The 21849-nt window shown below is 35.3% G+C and overlaps 1 protein-coding gene across 1 annotated transcript in view; it reads right to left on the reverse strand.

The window, feature by feature from the left end:
* Positions 1 to 21849, reverse strand: part of CycE (cyclin E) — a 34879-nt gene that overhangs the window by 8702 nt on the left and 4328 nt on the right. Inside the window, exons 2-8 of the mRNA XM_081757208.1 lie at positions 18273 to 18334; positions 15708 to 15762; positions 14781 to 14831; positions 10089 to 10273; positions 6371 to 6578; positions 3802 to 3913; positions 966 to 1096 (exon numbers count right to left, since the gene is read on the reverse strand). Of these exons, the coding sequence (XP_081613334.1) occupies positions 966 to 1096; positions 3802 to 3913; positions 6371 to 6578; positions 10089 to 10273; positions 14781 to 14831; positions 15708 to 15762; positions 18273 to 18310 (780 nt within the window). The 5' untranslated portion in view covers positions 18311 to 18334. The remainder of the gene's footprint in view (positions 1 to 965; positions 1097 to 3801; positions 3914 to 6370; positions 6579 to 10088; positions 10274 to 14780; positions 14832 to 15707; positions 15763 to 18272; positions 18335 to 21849) is intronic.

Below are 21849 nucleotides of genomic sequence, written 5' to 3' on the forward strand. Positions count from 1 at the left end.
CTAAAATAAAAGAATGACAGAATGCATCATATAATCATATATCTGAACGTGCCGACTGAATGGTAAACATTCTTTCACCGTTTTAATTTCTGACTAAGAGAAAAGTAGAAAGAAGGAATCCTCCCACATATCTACTGGCCAATAGAACACACGATTCATTTTGGCAACCCCTGCCGATGCTATAGTAACAACGTTCCCTTAAAACAGAGGGTGTGGCTCACTCATTCCTCGAAGTAAGATATTTCCGATGCTTGCTGAGGCTTGTTCTTTGGCCGAGTTTCGTATATTGTATCGACAGATTGAAAATTAACTATTTGTTTTTATTTACACGTTTTACGTTCTATATATGTGTAGATGGAAAGATATAACATACTAATTATGAATAATACTGAACATTTCAGATTCATAGCGAAAATTTATTTAAGCTGGTAAATCCTGAAGAGTTCACTTTCCTGCCTGTCAAATCTCAGTCACATGGCAGCTCAATCATGAAGGACATTCCGTCATCCAAGTGCAAAGTTGTAGCTGTAGCGCGCTATTGTCTATGACTCACTTTAATTAGTAAGTTTGTGAAACGTCTTTTAATTTTCATAACAAAATGAACTAAAATGAAAGAAATACATTAAAAACAAAACCAATTATTGGAATGAACTCGTGTAATTATGAAGAGACCAAGACTCGTCAATCTACCAAACAAATGAATCATACCTTTTTAACAACCAACGTGAAATTCGAAAGTACATAAAACTACTCTAACATTTCCTCCTCATAAATACTTCAACAAGGTAAAAAAAATTATTACACTAATCTTCATGTTCCTCGAAGTTAGATAAAATGTATAAGCTTCTGCAAATATTTCGAAAACAACTCCTTTTCTTAGTGGTTATAGACATTGCATAGTACATAATATCAGTTCTTCTGAAATTTGGCAAATATGTCACTTAAAATACAGAAAGAAAAGGTACCTTTAAAATGACTAGTTCCATGTCTAATATTTCTGCTTCGGTGCAGGCGCCATCAGTCACGTACGCAAACTCGTTTAATTTCGGAGGATAGATTTCTTCAACTTTTGCGGCTATAAAAAGACACGTTACACCTAAAAAGGACGAAAAGACACAAATAAGAAGTATTGACAATACAAAGTTAAATTGCTTAAATTAACATTAACCTATATAGAAATTCTAGATCAATTAATCGATCTGGTTTCCTTATATTCCACATTAAATTTAACCTTTACATACACCAGAACCAACAGAATGAATTCACTCATCCTGCAATCCCAAAATTTATGATTGTCTATTCTGATCTACATCCAAAATGTAAATGCATAAGCTCTGCTCTTCATTACATATCAGTACAGCCCAAACACACTTAAGAATCATACGAAAAATTACACATCTATGTATTTCCCAGAATTTGGGGGGAAAATTTAATGAAATTTCAAATTTAACGACCCATGTTTATGTCCTGTAGGGTGAAGTAGACGGATGATTAATGAATCATTATAAAAAAAATTGGATCGAATAAGAATGTGCAAGAACTCAGGAGAAAACCTAATATGTTGCCAAGCACAAACTCACATGGCCTAGACTCGAACCAGTGACCCCCTCGTACTGGAAGTGAGCGCTCTATCACTGAGCCCCCATGCCCCCAGGGTGTTGAAGGAGTTTAAGAACTAGTTCAAAGAGTAGGAATTGCGAGAAATCTGAAAATTAATCCCAGGGCCCCACTTTCCTTAATAGTTGCGTACCTTCCACTCTTGAGGCAGGTAGTCAAAGTTTCAGACCACACGGACACCATATCTCCTGTTGTATTTGGACAATCCAGAGCTTATATTAATAAGCACCTATAGCCGTTGAACTCTGTTTCATACAAAGGAAAATTATCAACCAAATTTTCTTACAAGTTCGAACTCAATAAAGAATCATAATGAAAGAATATGGGATTTAATCTCTGTCCCCCTCTGAACAGTCAAGCATCTCACTCATGAGATGAGTGCTGACACTCTCGGTCACAAAGAAATTCCAAAATTTTCAGGACAATCTAAAAAATTCGTGAAAAGAGTACAGAACACGAGAAGTTTTCATTACCCTAAGTTACGTAATAAATCTCGAAAAATCGAACTACTGCGCACAGTTCTGTCTTCAACATTGGGGCGGACGGGCAAGACTGTTTCTTTTTTTCTTTTAAGCGATGTTCAAAATATTTATGAAGTTGAAAAAATGCTATGGAGGATTAGGGGAGCAGATTTGTCAACATTGGGAGGCAGACCGATTCATTCTGGGGAACATCAATTTCATCTGACTTTCCTTTATGGCAAACAGACACAAATCATCACATTTCTCCCCCCCCCCCAAAAAAAAATTCAAATCGGATTATTGGGGGAATGTCCCCCTCAGTTCCAAGATTGGAGGGGAAATGTCCCCCTCATCCCTCCGGAATTTTGCCAGTGCCTATGGGTAAAGTACATAGTTTCAGAGCTAGGACTGTCATAAATTCCCGAAAAGCTAAATTTTAACACGCACCATTTTGAATTCGAGAAACCGTGGAGTGGCGCTCCATATCAGCGTACAGGAAGGCATATATACGCAATAAATAAAAAAAAATGCATAGTTTATCAATATGCAATGAGTTTGCAAAGGATTCCTTACACAAGTGTAATTCCCAGACATGGTTCCAACAGACTTTTCTGATATATTCTGATTTCAATATAGGTCCAAAGTAGGCAAAAGGTAAGCCTTGACAGGAGAGAATACAGAATGCCCACGGTTCCTCTGTTCGGAATAACGCATGTTACAATATTTTGCTTCACGCTTATACATAATATAAAAAACGTGGAATATACCGTAACAAAATATATAATTCATTTCATACAAACCAGAGGTGGCACCGTGAAGGGGAAATCACATCGGTAAAACTTTTGCTTAAAACTCCATTAGAGTCGAAGAATTCCATTAGAGTATTAGGTAGTTTTTCTTCCCTTAGTTGGAAGCGATAAGATTTTAATCTTTACCAACATCACTACCTTCATGAACCATGCCTCCTTACGCCTCACCAAGCTGCTGAAAATGTACGACTCCGCACATCGTTTCTGACAGTATCATAACTAACTAATACATTCTTGAGATGCTATTTACGTGGCTTACACCACAACCGAAATATGATAGTGCCGACTTATTAGGTAAATGAAGTCCCATACCACTACCCTAAAGTAAGAAATTTCGTTAACAAGGACATTGCACAGTGGTGAACTGAATGTGCAGCTAATAATCATCACCAGCTTTCACTAAATTTGCACCCAGACAAGGCAGCAAAGAAAAAATTCTCTTCACTTATTTTATATCTGCTACATTGTCAGTTATTTATCTTTACACTGCGGCACCAACTGTTATGTCTATAAAGTAGTAATTATTTTCCGCGAATGTGTCCTCTTCACTCACTATATGCCGTTCATTCTAGCTTTGGAACTACTTTGCCTTAAAAATAACACTGACCAAAGTAAATCACTTTTAATAAATGATAGTATTATCTGATAATCTCGAAACTGTAACACTATTAAAAGTGATTTGATTTGATCCGATTTATTTTTTAATTAACGCATATCGTATGTGTATTGGATGTTTTAAGGCTCAAAGAAACCTTACTTATAATTAGCAGATATATATCCCATCGTATTAATTAGTTATTGTTCGAGATTACTTTGCCATTCCTTCCGCCGTTGACTAAAACCATTCGCACAGTTCTTAAAATTAAGATTGCATACAGGAAAAACATATTATTTTTAAAAAATGTATGACTTACCTATCAACTGAAGATATTGTTTGGATATGTTTTTCTGAGTAAATAAGTAACGATCTAAGAAATCCATTGATAAATAATAAGTTTCTCTATGAAGTTTATAGACTTCACAAACCTGCAAGGAAAGAAAAGAAACAATCAAAATATGTTAGAACAGGTGCGATTATCATATGCGATTATTTACCATGATTTTTTAAAAATCGTATTTACTATGATAATTCTTCAAATAACTCCCAATTAGAAGATTAGGCGCAGTCGCAGCCAAGGTTATTCATCAGCTTATTCAGTAAGTACGGAATAGTGGAATGCACAACATCGATTAGTTCAGTGCTCCTCATTTTCGCAACAGTTCGATTCGCGTTCTAAAAGGCTAGATATTTGAATGAGCCGCCTCAAAATTGGATCGTTCCTTACGATTACTGCTTTGACAGAGTTGTGAACGACAAATGTTTTAAGTGCGACTTGATTGTGTTTGTCAGTTATGCTCACTGTGAACAGAGTATTTGTGCGAGGCATGCACTCTTCTGAACTTCTAGTAGTAATTGGTAACTTTTCTATGTAATAACAAAACCACTTCGAATTTGCAAAACAAACAACTTTCTCTTGTGTTTCATCACTTAAATATGCTGGAAACACGAACATATTTTAGTATAGAGGAAATAATAGGTATAAGACTTATCTCTCATGTTTTGGACTATGAATTACGATTATAAGATGTACCACCATGTGACCTTCTAATGGCTGTATCTCCTAAACCCTTTGAGCTTTGCACCCAAAACTTCCCCGACATATTGATTACACTTAGTAGTACTCTATCACATATGTCTCGGGCAGCAACTCGATTCACCCAAACGTGACCTTTACTTGTCAGGTAGGTGCAGTACTTTTGATTAACAGTATTAGCTGCGAATAGGACATCACCTGTCTTCGAACTGTGAGGACACCAGAAAACACTGAACGAGTAGGGGAGCTTTTCTTACAAGTAATATTGGGCAACGACAAAACCGCAGGAGCTTCAAGAACGGCCAATTTATAGTTCACGAGTGACAGCTGATATAGAATAGCTGCTTATTTGTCATCAACCCATATTTCTACAAAAGTGAAGATTGAGACTGTGTGGCTGGATTCTAATTGCTATATCACGAACTTCGTTGGCGTAAGATTATTCAATAAGAACTATTGTTCCAAGGAGATGGAGAGAGGGCTCTCACACAGAATATGTCATTTACCGGTTAGCTGACATAGCCTAGCCTCCAGTCACTTCACTTATTCACTGGAGACTTTCCTGTGGGGCTTCCTAAAATCGGTACGGTCCTACGATCTGAAGCTTGTCTGTCATAAGAGAAGAAACTGCCAACACTGATGGGGATATGTCCCACATGCTCTCCGCAACTTCTGGAAAAGGTTCCAAATGTACACAGGATTCACCTGACGAGCATTATTTTTAGGACTAACTCTCATGAAAAACAAAAATGTCAAACAATAATCTGTACTCTCCTAAATTTAATATGTATTTTAGCTATGAAAATTTAGTATTATCAATTCAAAACCGCCCAACTTCTCTTCCGGACACTGTATAAGAGTAACTCGTTATCCTCAGATTTATACAACTGACAAGAGCTTTTTAGTCCTGAAAAATCTCGTATACCACGAGAAAGATTATACATATAAAGACCGTAGATACTACTTCTCAAATTTTCCGATCAAGGCATTTTGAACATTCGATGTATCTTTTCACTACAACTTCGCTAACTTGTCCATCACCAAATCTTCAACAGCATTCTCTTTTCTCTGCCTAGTTGTAGCATGATTTTTGAATCATCATGTATACGTGATACGGAATGACAGAATCCCAAAGAAGACATACAAAAAGAAATTAAGTGTATGTAAAACTAAATTTTCGATGGTACTAAATCAGACTAAGAAAGGATTACAAGAAATAACTGAAAAACAGAAAAAGGTTAGAAATATTGAAGAAAGAAAGGAGGAACCCATTTCGAAAGTTCATATTTACCAACAACCCGTAGTTTAACAAAGTCAATTTTGCTCTAGTTTTCAAAATTGGTCAACAGTAAATCAATATGTTCATATAACATAGGACTAATAACCATTAACCCTTTCTATGTGCCCTGGTGCTTGTTAAAATGTGCCTAACTTTATTGACATCTAAACATAGATATATAAGTAATTTGTACTTAAAGGAACAGAGAAATTTAAGGGGACATTACAAAGGAAAACGGCCCGAATAGATAAATATACGACAGCCTGAATAAGGAACTTTTCACACGCACAGATTTTTCAAGACCGTTACGAATTCGGAGGAAACCTGTTTTCCCATATTGAAAGAGGTAATGGAACACACAAACTTACTTTTAAATGGGATACCAGTATTGATATAAGTTGGTAAAAACCTTTCCTATAAGGTCGTAAGTCCAAACACGTTACTGGTAAGAGTAAACGTTACTGCACTTAGAAGAACGGTAAGGCTCTTTCTCCTTTTACGAAACTAAATTTTTACCATTTACTTTACAAAGAAAATCGCATTTAAGCTGTAGCACTACATTAAACATACCTCTATCAACCAATCTAGAAGAATGGCTCGCATCCGTGCCTGCAGATTCGGGTGCTTGGACAATACATCTGCATCCCGTTCCCGCAACGAGTCTATATCCTTATGGTACATTAAACTCCAGAGTTCCTTTGGATCCGCCCACGACAACTGAGGAAGAGACGATTGCCGATCAGGAAGCGGGGTCGGAAGACACGTCAGACAACGGAAGCTGAAATTTTAGGAAAGAAATTACATACAGTACATGTTATCTGCACTATCAAATATCAAACGTGAAAATCATATATTCAGAGATGTCAAAAACTCAGCTTTTATGAGACTTTCCCATAGAAGCTGGGTTTTTAGCTTCTGGGCGAAAGAAAGGAAAAATTTAGATTTTTCGGCTTATCATTGCTTTCTTTCAATTATCACATACTTTCTCCTGTTGCAGATTCTACAGTTAGAACATTGCTTTTACAACACACAGTATTTACGAGTCCTATGTTCAACCTGTAAGCGGCTATCTTGATCAGTTTTCAAACTGGCATTGCATTTTTTTCCTTTCTTCTTCAAGAACTACCCCGATTGCCTACCTAAAGCAACAGTTTTCTTTTTGTGTAAAATTATATCCATAATCACGTTTTCGATTCGAAAGAAATGAATTGCCGCTTCATGTTTATTTACTTAATACTACTGGATACATAATAGAGTAAAATATTCTTACCTTTAGTATCCAGCTAAACAAATGATGATGATGATTATTATTATTATAATTATAATTTCAGTATACACTGATTATTTCTTTAAAAACCAATCACTTAAGATTCGTACAAGGGAATTCTGTAAAATTATCCTAGAAGACACACAACATTCAAAGAAAACTAGTTTGTTTCTGGAATTCTGTTGAAACCTTTTCAGATTTATTCCAGGATGATCCTAGATAATGAAAATCCTTTTAGGAGTCCCGTGTAACTAAATGACTGGTCACTGAAGATAGATCAAAGTATGTTAAGGTAACTTAATTCGTTGAACCGTGAAAGGTAAGAGCATTTTATTCATTTAGGTTCATTCCTTTTATTTCACCACTTATTTCTAACGATAGAACGTTTCTTTCCTCGCTAAACATCACCCTCATAGTTTTATCAGCAATTAGTTAGAACTCGAGAACCCACATTTAGTAGTGATCCCATTTCTCCAAAGCGAAATGTAGGGACCTTTCATGAAGTAATGGGGCGAGAAATTAATATCCGCGGTAATGTTATGTCTTTCTAGTGAAGAGCCATTCATATCCATGAAATTGACGAAAGTGAGAACTTAATATAGATAGTATATCATGTAGTGCTTGCCCGTGAGACGAGACGAGACAGCTCTTCCAATACAAAAACACTTTGGGACAAGACAGCATTTTCACTTCAGCAGCACATCAGTTTTTTTTTTTTTTTTTTTTTTTTTTTTTTTTTTTTTTTTTTTTTTTTTTTTTTTAATAACAGCCCAAAGCTGGTCTCAAGGAAAATAGTAATATTATCTTATAAAGGGCATCCCATAAAGAACACAACTTTTGAAATACCCCTCATTTCTGTTTCAGTAAGTTGGCAGCAGTGAACGTCACACAATTTTTATGTTTTTCTGGTTAATAGTTACGGAGCACCGAATAGCACATGATTATAATCTGTTTTCTGTACGGATAGGAATGGTGCGCACTATGACAAAACGCTGTTCCGTCGTCAAGCGTGTCATTTGTACCCATACAGAAAACAGACGGATAATGCGCTATTCGGTGCTCCGTAACTACTTACCACAAAAACACATGAAAATTGTGTAACGTTCAGTGCTCCCAACTTACTAGAACAGAAATGGCGGTCATTTCAAATATTGCGTTCTTTATGAAACACCCTATATAATAATAAAAAATAACCAATTTAAATAGTATGTATCCCATGTACATTCATGTCCAAAATTGTCGCATGTCTATAAATATGGTGTTGTAGGAATAATTTGATAACGAATTCTCCCGGTATTTCTTACAATGTTAGTATATGTATAACCGGCAGACATGTATGTGGTAAATTTCATGACAAAAGAGCAGTAAATAAGAACAATAAAACGAAAATAAAACTTTCTTGTCCGTTTAGCAACATTTTGTTTTACTCGTTCTAATTTTCGTATTTATAAGTCTTTTCCTATGAAATTTACCACAAATATGCATTTCCCGGTTATACACATAGTATCGGTATTAAAACTATCCTGTAAAATCATTATCAAATATTATTCTTATAAGAAGACAGTTATAGATACGCGACAATCATTTTAGACATGAGTGTACATACATTTTGTTGTCGGGCACTTGCTATCTATATAATAATGTGGAAACTATATTCCAATAAAATCTATGATAATAATATGTTGAATAAACATGAAAATCGGGACATTTTCCCCGAAATCGGGATCCTCCGACAAAATCGAGAATGTGGTAGCCTACTCATTAGCCTATCTTACCTCCTATCGAATGACCGATTTGCGTCGATTTTTAACATTTTATGTTCTTCCCGTAGAATACGTTAGTTAAACATATTTTCGCTTTACAAAATCAAAATCAAGTCATTCGATAGTAGGTAAGATTGGCCAATGAGTTAGGCACCAAATTCTCGATTTCGATGCAATGAATTTTCCTCTTTCCATTAAAATTTAATTTTAAAAGAAGGCCCAAAAGTTCCTACGCAAAAAAGTAAAAGTAACTTTTCTTTTTACCTTGCATCTCTGCAAATGACATGAAAATATGGAAGAGAACTTTTACAAACATACATAAGGAAATTAAGCTAACAGCGCCTTTCCTTGGCCACAATTGTTTAAGAAGCCTAAAATCTTATGGAAACCTTATCACTTCAGTCCCATTACATCAGATTTCGGTCTAAGTCCATTTGATTTATCCGAAGCAGAAAAAAATCTCACGAACGCTGAAATGTGAAGGCTGAGCATGTAACCATATATATTGCCACAGTTCGTATATTTGGTGTTAATGTATTGTTAACTGTTGCATACGTAAGAACTAATTACCCTGAAACATACACCAATCCCAAACTCTAAATCACTAGATTTGATGATCACTAAATCACTTGTTTTACATCACAGCTAAAAATCAGACACTTAACTGTCATGGCGACTCTCACACTTATTATATAACCTCTCCTTGACAACCATTTACGTCACTATAGCCATATACAAACAATATCTATCAATTATAGACATTACCTAGGCCTACATTGTTTCTTTCTTCTTCTTCTATAAAAATACTTGAGCACTGCTGCCCTGATTACGTACGAAATATATACAATATACAACGTTGTCGTTGTACAGTAGAATTTTGCCATATCATTCAGTGAAGCAAGTTTAATGCGAAATTGCATAAATTCGCTACAAAGGATTCCAATTTTCATAGATATCATCAATCTAGCCTACATTTAATCCAGTTTTTTTGAGTTTAGGAAAGAATGTGTGATTATCACTTTCTATATAATTTAATTTCTGAAGTGCTATAATTGTTTTATCTCCTGCTCTGCCTCCCATAAACATTTAGGGAGTCAACATGTGAAAATGGTATTTCTAACGTCTCGAATATGCTCCTTAATCTCTGTCGTGATGTTCATTACACCCATACGAATTGACCCGAACTAACGGTTGCTTATCAAACGCTTGATAAACAGTCTTTTCAATATTTGTGGGTGAAACCCAGGCTGCATCTTACCTGCTAAAAGTAAGTTCTTCGACAGGAGTACAGTGGCCACTTCTATGAAGAGAGTCACTGCTGAGATTTCCTTGAGACGAATCTGTCGAGGACGTTTCATCACAGAATGAATCTCGTGATACTTTATCATCACTAACAGTCTTCTTCACATCATCCTGGTCAGAGCTGATGGGGACCCAGCATGTCTAGGAAAACAGAATAGCTATCGTCAATGAACAGAACAAGCGTAACATTAAATATAAACACAGAATAGAACATTTTTTTAGTATTATATTAGATCATTTGAATGGCGATTTCGCTGTTTTTTGCTACTACCTATAACAATTTATTTTGTGTAAACAAGTCCAATAAATACGATGATTAAAAAAAACTACGTTTAGATTGATATCACAACTCTCTGAACTAGGATTATAGTTGCTCAAACTAGAAGTGTGTATATAATTCAGATCATAAAGAGTACATAAGTTGGTAAAACATTAGGAGTAAATTGTTTAGCATAAATTACCAAATAGTACCCATTTTTCTAACAAAAATTTTGTAACATAGTGGTATACACTGCTTCTGATATTTCAGCATTCATTTACTTTGACACACTATACTAAATTTTGTAAAACAAATTTTGAACAGCGTACACGCTTAAACAGTCTTATGCCACATAAACTCACGTCTTATTTTTCATACTAACACAAGGACTTTCACTTTTCCTTCTCTTGTAATAGAACAGAATTAATACTCATAAGTCCCTCAAATTGGGCTGTTACTAATAGTTTTTCGAAAGGATGATGAATTTCACAGAAAAAAAAGGGAGAAAACTAAAATAAAATGAAATGAAATCTGAGTTTCATGTCCCACGATTATGCTGGCTAGGCTAAAGGAGACTGACGAGAAATGAATGAAATGGTGGAATGAAGAAAGTGGGAGGAAACTGGAGAACCTCAAGAAAACCCACGCATACGGTGTTTATCCACCACAGTTTACTTGGGGAGAAAACTATGAGACCGAACGTATTTACATGTAACCACATGACAGTGACTTTATCCTATTTGAAGCTGCAATCTATTGCTCCATGATTCGGTTTTATAAATAAACAATCCCCAATTGGTAAACAAGTTCAGTCACATTTATTATTATTATTATTATTTTCTCTCATGTTTACCTCAAGTAATCATCTGCTTCTGGAAGTTCACTTGCAGATCATAGTTTGTATTTAATTGTAATATACAAACTGTAATCTGTGCAAACACTAACAAGATCTGTCTCTTAAAACTTAATCATTTAAAATCTGACAAATTCAAGAGCATCGCCTTGCTCACACTTAACTTTGTACGCAATCAAAAACCTTCCTCTCTATTTGCCACCGCACAAGGGGGAATGCAGGCCACTACACTAGCAGGAAGGTATATCGCAGAAAATGAAATTATTACATCCTCTTATTGAGCGTAATGAACACATTTGTAACAATAATATAATGACCTGTAATTTTTTCAGTGTGTGCTTTTTAGCCTATACTTTGAATACTCTGGCGAGCAATTTTAGTTTTCATCCTAAGATTACCCACCTATTATAGATACTGATCTATCTATCTTCTTCCGTTTTCCATTTATGTGGAGTCGACGTTTCTGAGAGTCTTCTAAGTCGTTTGTTCTTTACATTAGATGGCCATACCATTGCAGTCCTTCCTTATATTTATTACCTTAGTTATTCCCATTGTATTAATTGAGTCAACCCATATTAATTCTAAACTTAAGAAAACAAGATGTATATTTCAAAAGATTGCGAGTTACGAAGAGAGGTCCATTTATCACATGACAACTTTCGTCCGTATAAAACTGTTAAATATCAATCTATTCCTATCTGAAATTCTGAGCACTTTCAAGCTCTCGGTTTCCCCTGAAATATTAGTTACAGAGGGTAGAAGCCTGAGTGAAAGCAATAAAGATTCCAAGCATGTAAGGAACAGACTCAAAGACGCGATAAGAAGGAAGTTATACTGTACATACTCAGGTAACTAACTTCCATGTACAAAGGCCGGTTACGGTAAGAGGACCAACAGTATTAACATTCTGTAGAACAAGTGAGTATGATGAATGTTTTGTCTCCTATCACACATACACACAAAGATCAAGAGATTAAATATATTGGGAATCAGAACCTTCGTGATAATTATATTTCCCTAAGAAACGTGATAACTAAATTCATTTAAGAATCCAAACAACTCCTCCCCCTCTCATCGTGAAGTTTTTGAAGCTTTCTCGATTACACATCACTACCAATTGTCCCTTCTAATCACTTCCTTATGCTTCAGCAGAATGTGAAGGGAACAATTTACAGAATCTAACGACTGAACAAAAATGAGATAGAGCTAGTGTAGATTAAGAGCTACGTTTTAACATGGGCCATAAACCTTTTCACCATGTACTTACATCTTGCTCTATGAAATAGGGGGATGAAATAGCTATATATAAAAGACACATAAATTAATCCAGCTGTACTGATGGAAACTTTATAAGCTTATTTAAAGATGTAATTTATTATATCAATTACCAAAAACTGTAAGAAAATCTAAGAAAATATAAATAAAACTCATTTGTTTCATTGCCTGCTCCTAGACCGCTGCTCCAACTTGAATGCCCTTTTGAACACAAGTAGACAATGCCCTATCTTAGGTTTCACATTAGTTTTCCCGAGAGGGCTTTCTAGAGGGAGAAAACGCCACTAGCAATAGCATTCTAATGCTGACATGCGGGGTAAAATTTAACGACAACAGGTTCATTTCGTTTATTTGAATTACCTAGCAATTAGTATTCTTTTATAAAATATTTAAACTGTATCTAGAATTTTAAAGCCATTCCTAATAATATAACCGACTGCAATTATAATTCTCCATTAAACACGCAACTATAAGAGTATTAACTAAGAGGAGTTTGTGCAGACAAATTGGAGCGAAAAGTGTTGTAAAAACGGCAAGAGGACAATTGGATCACTATCAATGAACTTTTAGTAAAATGTGTATCCCAGGGGGGAAAAAGAGGCTCAAATAATACCTTCCACAAACCTATTCTCCCCATGCAAAGAGGGGCATTCCAGCTAAATAACTCTATGGTCTATGGAACCCGGAGGTTCAATGCCGCGTTCACAAAAGCTCCCAATTGACTTCTGTCCTTAGCCAACTGGCTTCAGTCTCTACTTTATACTCATTTCCGCGAGATCCATCTTAATATTGTCCTCCCATCTACGCCTAGGTCTTCATAATGTAGTTTTCCAATTGGATTTCCAGTTAAAACTTTGAAAGCATTTCCTACTTTCTTCTATTGAAATACCCACCTGAGCCTCCTTAAGACTTGATGACCCTAACAATATTTGGTAAATGGTATAAATTATGTAGATCCTAGTTATGAAGTTTCTGCCATTCCTCATTCCCGTTTCCCTTGGGTGCGAATATTTGTCTCGGCATTTTATTCTCAAATACTTTCAACCTACATTTTTCCCTCAGAGTAAGCGACCACGTTTCGCAACCATACAGAACAACAGGTATGATTATAGTTTTATATATTTTAAGCTTCAAATTCCTCGACAGAATTTGTGACGACAAAATATTTTGAACTAAATAATAACACGAATTCCCTACTTTTAGTCGATCTTTTAACCCCTTCAGTGCGTAATTTTCAGATGCGAACCGCTGTAAAAAGTGTAGTTTTTTTTTTTTGAAAACTTTGGATGTTGATTCTAAATCTGTTTCAAAATCATTTACATCAAAATCACTAATTGATAACTCTTCCTTGATGTCAGCATCGTTGAAATATCGTTTTGAAGCCATTACTGTACTGTCTGCTCTCAAACAAAACAAAGAATGAAAACTATATTTGACGAAGCCCAAACTCTATTTTAATTTCTTTCTTTTTTTTCCTCTTCTTCTTTTAATTAAGCAACAATTTAAACCAGCTGAGCGCAAACTCGCTAAATATTGTCAGGATAACATTACTCATACTATGGGCAAGTATATTCGCCATACGCAATACAAAAGAGCCATAGCAAAATGAAAGCGTATATATATATGCCACCCACACTGAAGGAGTTAATTTTTTCGTGAATATGGTTTAGACCTCTTTAATATTAATGCTAGATATTTGAAAGTATCCACTTTGTCGAAAGTATTATTTGATATTTTGACGCATCCATAGGTTGCAGTACTGCATTAGATAAAGTAATATAATAAATCAACTTCAATATCCAGACTAAGCTTCCATCTCTACAACTTCATTAATGTACCTGTCGCCTATTGAACTATCATGCTATTTTTTTAATAACAATAATAATAATAATAATAATAGACCAAAGATACGAGTACATAATGAAAAGTGTTTTTACCCCATGTTAAATCGTACCTGCATCCACTCCTGCTCGCTCTTTCATGACAGAAACAATGAAAATTACGCTAACTTCCTGCTGATTTGCAACAGTTTGCTTCACATGTCAGTAGATACACATGTTCGAAATGCATACAGCAAAATGAGAAAGAAAAAAAAAAACATACATAAAATTAAAGACATACCTTGCCACGTAAATATTGATTCCAAGCCCGAAGAGAAATTAATGAAACAAGAAAAGTCCAAAAGAAAGAAAAAGAAGCATCCCGGTAAAGAGAAGTGTAGTCTGCACTCTAAATCTTACAGAAACACCTGCAGTCTTTACCTTATCTTGGAATTCCTGCCTTCTCTTCAATACCTGCAGCTCCGGATCATCCTGAGGGAAGGAAGAAAAACGTAACTAAATTTATGGAAGAAAAAATGTTAGGGCTAATACACATGAATTTTAATAGAACTCCAAACATCACTACAAAAAAAGTATCCTACTACGTAACTATCTTACAACATTGGTAATAATGCTACAATTAAGTTTCGCATTTTCAGCGACAAAGTAAATACTTTCGGATAAAAGTAAATCGGTATTAGTTTCTCTGTTAGGACAGTTCCATAAACTGTGATCCGCAGACCACAAATAGTTCTCGAGCTAAGCCCTTATGATCCTCGAAATTTGATATTAGAAAAAAAAATACAGAAAAAGTAAAATTCAAGTTATGTATCACATTTTACAACTGAGAATCTCGAACAGGAACAGATTATGCAATTCAAGAACATGAAGATAATATGTATTCTAGTAGTACTTTTATTATTGTAAAACAATCTTACGACTCTTCAATTCTTCAAAGTACTAGTATATGCTTAAAACTTTTTTTTTTTCTAATTTGCTTGTGAAGGGGACAGGAGTGGGATAATCTTTCAAATACTTTGACCAATGAAAGTAGTCCCTAAATGTGAACAGTGGGAAACTCTACAAAAGGTACTACACAATAAAGTCTGACGAAGTATCAACAAAGTAAATTGAAATTAACTTTTATTAATTCCTGTGTCACAGGCATTTTTATCTGATCCCAGACAAGTAATTTGTGTTCAATGTCCACTTCGCGGTCTATTTCTCCCTATTACTATGTACAAATTAGTCAACTAGACTTGTAATATCAATTATGAAAGCATTTTCAATCTCTCCTCACTAACTTTTGCAATAAAATGAACGCTAATGTCTTCTAAATATCTAAAGTATAATACAAACACAGCTTACCTCAGTCTCGGGGCACCTCCGCTTCCGTGATAGAAGTGTCGGACGGGTCAGTTGACTGAAACACAAGTTACATCTCTCATTATTTATTTTGTACAATGAATGACAAAAGCAATATGCTCACTTCTCGCATGTAAATTGATTTACAAAATAAAATGTGTGTAAGTAACTGAGTTATGTGAATCAAAATTTAAAGGATTCAAAAGGCCATATTTTCGATGCTTGAAGAATGCTGTACGTTGCAATAATTACTTGACAAGTTCTGAGACATTACAGAAGATGTAACTATAGCAATGAAGGAAGTAGGTAATCACAGCAACCATAACACAAGCAAGAACGTCGTTATATTTGAAAAAAAGTCAGACGGAAACAACTTGCTCCAATCTAAACTTGGAGTATAAAATAATCGCTCTAAAAGCACCATGCCCTTTTAATCAACATATTAGTTCTTATTATCATGTCTAATACTGCTGGTCAAATTTCAGTTGTCCAAAATGAACTGCTTATGAAGATAGGGAGAAAATTCGGAAAATCCCCAGAAGAATCTAATTAAAACCTTAAGTACTGGCATAAAAATTTGGTCCGGATACTTCTGCATTTCAATCAATCAAAAAAGTACACACCAAGGCATTCGATCAGCAATTCAAAACAAACATTTCAACCTGTTGTCGCCATACTCAGAGCGCGTTCTTTAAGAATTCGCGTTGCTTGTAGAACTACATGCTGTCTAAAAGTAATGTCTGTGGTTCTTGAATTATTGCAAGAACCACACAGTACTTCTACAATCGGCGAAACTGATTAAAATGTGTACACAGATCCATATCAACACAATGGAAATACGTCAGATGTCGCGCACAACTGTCGGTCTTCACCATGAAGTAGGTATCCGTATGTTAAACGTGAATGTCCCATGTAAGGTCTAGTTAGAATTCATTCCTGCTGTTGAGATCTTGGGCTGGTAATCCAAACACAAAGTGCAAGTTTGAGTACATGTAATTTATTGTTGACAGGCTAGTTTCATTTGAGCTACCAGCGCTGATGCAACTGAGTATTGAATAGTGAAGGTAGACCCGTGCCGGGTATGGAGAGTTGAATCTCTCTCCCTTCGGTACCAGCTATGCCAACATGGCTCGCAACCCAGCAAAATTGTATCTCATATGTATGTGCTAATAACCTATGGCATGATAGGAGAATCTACTGGAGGAAAGGATGTTTACTTTGCACATCAGGGAGAATACTCAGAGTCCTTTGAGCCACAACAGATCAAGACCATGCAGAGATAACAAAGTATGTAAAGAAATCAAAATATAAGCGAGCGCCAAGTACATAATGTGTTCCATGAAACGCGGATGTGTCTTAACGGATTCACTTTGTGTGACAAAGGAATTCCATAGTTTAATTCCAAATGTATAAAATATAAAGATGAAAAAAAAAAAAAAAAAAAAATCAGCCTTCTTTGAATCGATGATTTCTTTCCCTTTAAGATCATTTTATACTGATAATCAATAGCAGATTTAGAGAATTATTTCGGGAGGCCTTTCTTATTAGTGTTTGGTTTTTAAAAAAATTCTTAATTTTTATTTGAGGGGAGCTTGAAGTCGCCAAAATAGTCGAATGCGAGAATGAATCCCGAACTTCCCGATAGAAACGCAAAAGCTGACCACTCATTCATTTTGTGCAGTTGTGCTCGACTTAAATGTATTCCGTAAATTTATAAGGAAGAGTTCCATAATGATATGTTGAACTTCTTTTGTTAAAAATGCAGAAACTTCAGGATTGGTAAATCGTGATGGTGGTTATATATTTCAGAGCCTTGGAAACCAAACGCTCAGATGAACAGTCTAGTACGGATATGATCCATGAACAGAAAAATCGGTACTTCCCCGATTCTAAACAAGCTTAAGGTACAGTTAGTGCATTACAAAATTCGGGACTTTACCTACTTTGCAGGTCCGAACCAGTTGATAGGTGGTAACAGATTATTACGTATGTGACAAAGGAATAGAAAATTCGAGAAATTACCAATATTAGCAACCCCGAAATTCATGGTATATTTTCGACGTTTTATATTATCTGCATCAGCCACTAATTAAATGAGCTTTTGTGTTGCAGAGAAGCGAAACAAAGTCTGCCATTTCAATTTAAACCACAATTTTCAAAAAAGACCAAAATTTTCCAAGCAAAAAAGCGAAGCAGAAAAGTTTTCTTATTCTTTCAAAACAGCCGGTTTTCTCCCAAGCCCTTACATTTCGAATACAATAGAGCATGAATGCTTAAGGGTATCTTAAGTAGGATCACGGCTTTAAATATCCGTACAAAATTTAGTAAAACACAATATTGCTCAATAAAACCCACTAGGCCGGATTTTTAAAAATCCTGGGTTTTTCAACAATCTTGCTTAGCCATCGATGAGAATACGTAGAATCATGTAGCGAGTACCAGCACCTTTCTTCCCACAAAAAAAGAGAGTGTTTAAAAAATATCCCTAAATAAATTATATCAAGGAGTTAGAACTCTGAAAGTGAATTATGTTCTGGAAAGGAATTGGAAACAGTTGAGTTTGCTTACCTTTTACGGGACATAGCTCTGGATGGTCCAGTATTCATCTTCTCAGCATCACTATCCAAAGCCTGTTGAAGAATCATAAAATATTTGAAATTATATTAACAGATAACCCATACATACCAATACACATTTAACTATATACAATTCATGATTGACTTTCCAATTTACATTATATTGTGACAAATTTTAGATCACTTATACTCCTGTCCTAACGAACGTGTTATGGTAGATAAATTTACAGAACATAAAAATCCTGGGCCTAAATGCTTTCAACATCAATAATGGTTGTCAAGGAAGCTACTAGTGAATTTAACAGTCTCGCCTGGACAATTACGCAACAAATCACTAACGTCTTTGATTCACATCGAACATTTTATACCTATCCCTTTAAATCTTTTCAATTCTCAAAAATGTCTATTATAGGACGAAGTAATGGATTCTTAACGGTGTTAATTTGTTTTGGAAGTTTTTCCAGGAAGAACTAGTGTTAAATAAAATACAACTTCAATCAGTAGAGATGTTATTGTCTATTGAGCACCAACGTTACCAGATCAAGTAAATACACCAGGTTAGTATAGATACTTGACCTGACAAGGTTAATAAGCACATAAAACATCAGCTTCCAATGTGTAAGATGATGTTTTAATGAATTTCTTTCTAAATGGATTAGTAACCCGAGAACAGTTATCCGTGCGTTCGATATTTGACCTATCATCAACAAAGTTCCCCATCTGCCATAACACGCCGAGCAGAATAGGCACAATATATATACGAACTTGAAGGTAAGAATAGCATGAGTGGTTATTGGCCTTCAATGTTATCAGCAGACAATTGTTACAGAATCATTAACTTTTATATTATATAAACAAATATGTATTGCAATATCAGTCAAGAACAAAAGTTACTTCAAAGACATTGGACAATTCCATAGATCTCACGGAACTGAAAACTATGGATCATAAGTCAACCAGTAAATATTAGAACAGTTTGCTAGTTACATCAGAACAATGTAGTTCATACATAAGAATAGCATCAGGCAGGACCCGCGAACAGTTTATATCCTTCATATACACGGTCCTAGGAAACATCAAGCTAATGGGCTTATATAACCGACGGCCAAAAATTTAGACACAAAAGCTACAGCTGAAATGGCCAATAGAGTGTAACTAAAATTTCATCAATTCATATTTCAAACTGCCCACCTAGTAATGTTGCTCAATCTTTTATTATTATTATTATTATTTAATATTTCGAGTGTGACACTCGGACACAATCGTTGAAATACTCTTTTACAACTCGACACGTATCTTTAGCTCGGATCTAAAAGGTCAATGTCACTTTTTGGCAAAAATTACCCGTCGAATCCTGTTGCCGACCATCTTGACAGGTTTTCCAGGGTTTCCCCTCAGTCCTACCAGGCAAATGCCGGGATGGTAGCTACTAAACAGGCCCTGACCGATACCTTCCCAAATCCTTTCCGTTGTTGTTGTTATATATCCAGTATAAAATGGCCTCAGAGCTGTATCTGGTAATTGTTAAATAAATAAATAAATCTGCCTTTCTCAATAGGTTATATAGGCTTTTAAGAATGAGATATAAGATTTTATATTAAACTTGCATATTTCGAAATTATGCATAACTAGCCTATTTCGTGTTTATCCCTATCTCATGATTACTCATGGAGCATATGGAACTGATTGTAATATTTAAAAATACTCGTATAATAATGCTCCTCAGTCAACTTTTCTTCCAATATTTCAAATGTGATACTCAAGACATTCCTCGCCACGGGCACACAGTTGCTTAAATTCTTTACAACATGAATTTCTATTTCCTCTCACCTTCGGAATATTAGACGAAAAATTGGCCAAGTTGCATTACTATGCGAGCTTTCTGAAACATTATAATGTGTTCTATACGCTCGATAAGTTAATCTCTAAAACTTTGTTAATCTCTAAAACAACCCCCTGCTCTGGTAATTTCAATTTAATCCTTTAGCTTAACGCCTTTTTCAGAAATTATGAACGTATTTTAAGTACCTGAAATATGAAAATGAATTAGAAATAATAAAGACTAAATCGAAGCACCCCTCAAAGAAAAAACTATACTAGTCATGGCTTGGAACAAGAAAAAGAGCACGATGAGGAAAGTAAATTCAAACAAATAACATGCATTCTTGACAAAATACAACAGCCTCTTAACATTCTGCAATTAGTATTAGTTTATTAGGTTATATTATTGTATTAGGTTATATTATTTTAGGCATCTTATACATCTTAGGTGTATCATCTTATACATTTTATATTTGTGGATGATTCTTTTCTTTATTGATTATACAAGATAGTTGTAGAATACATAATAATACTATTCTTCAAGGTTCTAGTAGACTTTTGGTAGAACGGTTTAGTGTACCACTTACTGCCATTCTTCTTATACAGCACTTTTCGTTGTAACAAGTCTGCAACATCATTATTAGCATCAGCTTCAAATTCATCTTGTTCATCCCGTTTCTCATTATCCTCATTTTCACTTACTAGTTCATCCACATCGAATAGATCCCCATCTGATTCATCTAAAATGCGTGCAATGTCTTTCTGACTAATACCTTCTTGAGTGCGCCATTTCGAAAGAAATTTGCTCACTTCAATATACTTTGATATATGGTTGATCAAAAGAAAAACTGTTTCGTTAATCACAACGTGGGGTCATATGACCCCAGCCGTCAAAAGACCACAGAAATTACCGCACTAACACAACAATGTAACATGCACTCTTGACAGCATGTTCTGAACTGGTTAGACGACATATCGTGTTCTCTCTCACAACGGCGCAGACGCGAAACGCATTTTATATGGACTGGGGTCGCCGTGACCCAACGTTTGTGTTTGAAGGGTTAACCATACTGCCACTTAACTTTACATATATATATCCAGGTCATATATGAGCAATATTAACTACAAATAATTATAATACAATCGACCTCAAGATATTCAGCTATAAAGTCATAGATTACTGGGCATATCTTGACTAGAGGGGAGGGCAGTAAAACCAAGTACAATATTGTGAACAATGCAACAAAAGCCCTTTCCCAGGCTTCTCCAGCATTATGATTAAGACGCATCGTCCACACTAATGTTGTCAATAAAGAATCCTTTTGTGTCTCTTTATGCCTTGATCTTCCTTCTGGTTTCTGTGCGACCGGTCTAACTTGGCGTTTCGGCGTTCCTTGGCACCTTCTTCAGTAAATTTGGCCAATTCCTTTCACTCCTTAGAACTTTAACTTGCACGATTTTCTGTGAATCTTTCGACCCCATAACTGTCGTGAACACGAAAAAGCGCAACTTAAAATCACAAGATATATGAGTTCCCCAGATCTGAAAGAATTAGTAAACACCGAAACAGTTTAGCTAATAGTGCATTAAGTATTAGACGCAGCCAATAAAAGAACGTTTACAAATTTTCTATGCAGGCAATCTCATGAGACGAAGAAACAATTACAAACTGAGAAGTCAGCCACAGCAAACAGCTAAAGGATTAAGGCAGCATGATGTTCAGAATTCATTCAACAGGAAAAGAGAAC

This window comes from Thermobia domestica, chromosome 1 (assembly GCF_964235325.1).
Source record: "Thermobia domestica chromosome 1, izTheDome1.hap1.1, whole genome shotgun sequence".
Classification (NCBI taxonomy): domain Eukaryota; kingdom Metazoa; phylum Arthropoda; class Insecta; order Zygentoma; family Lepismatidae; genus Thermobia; species Thermobia domestica.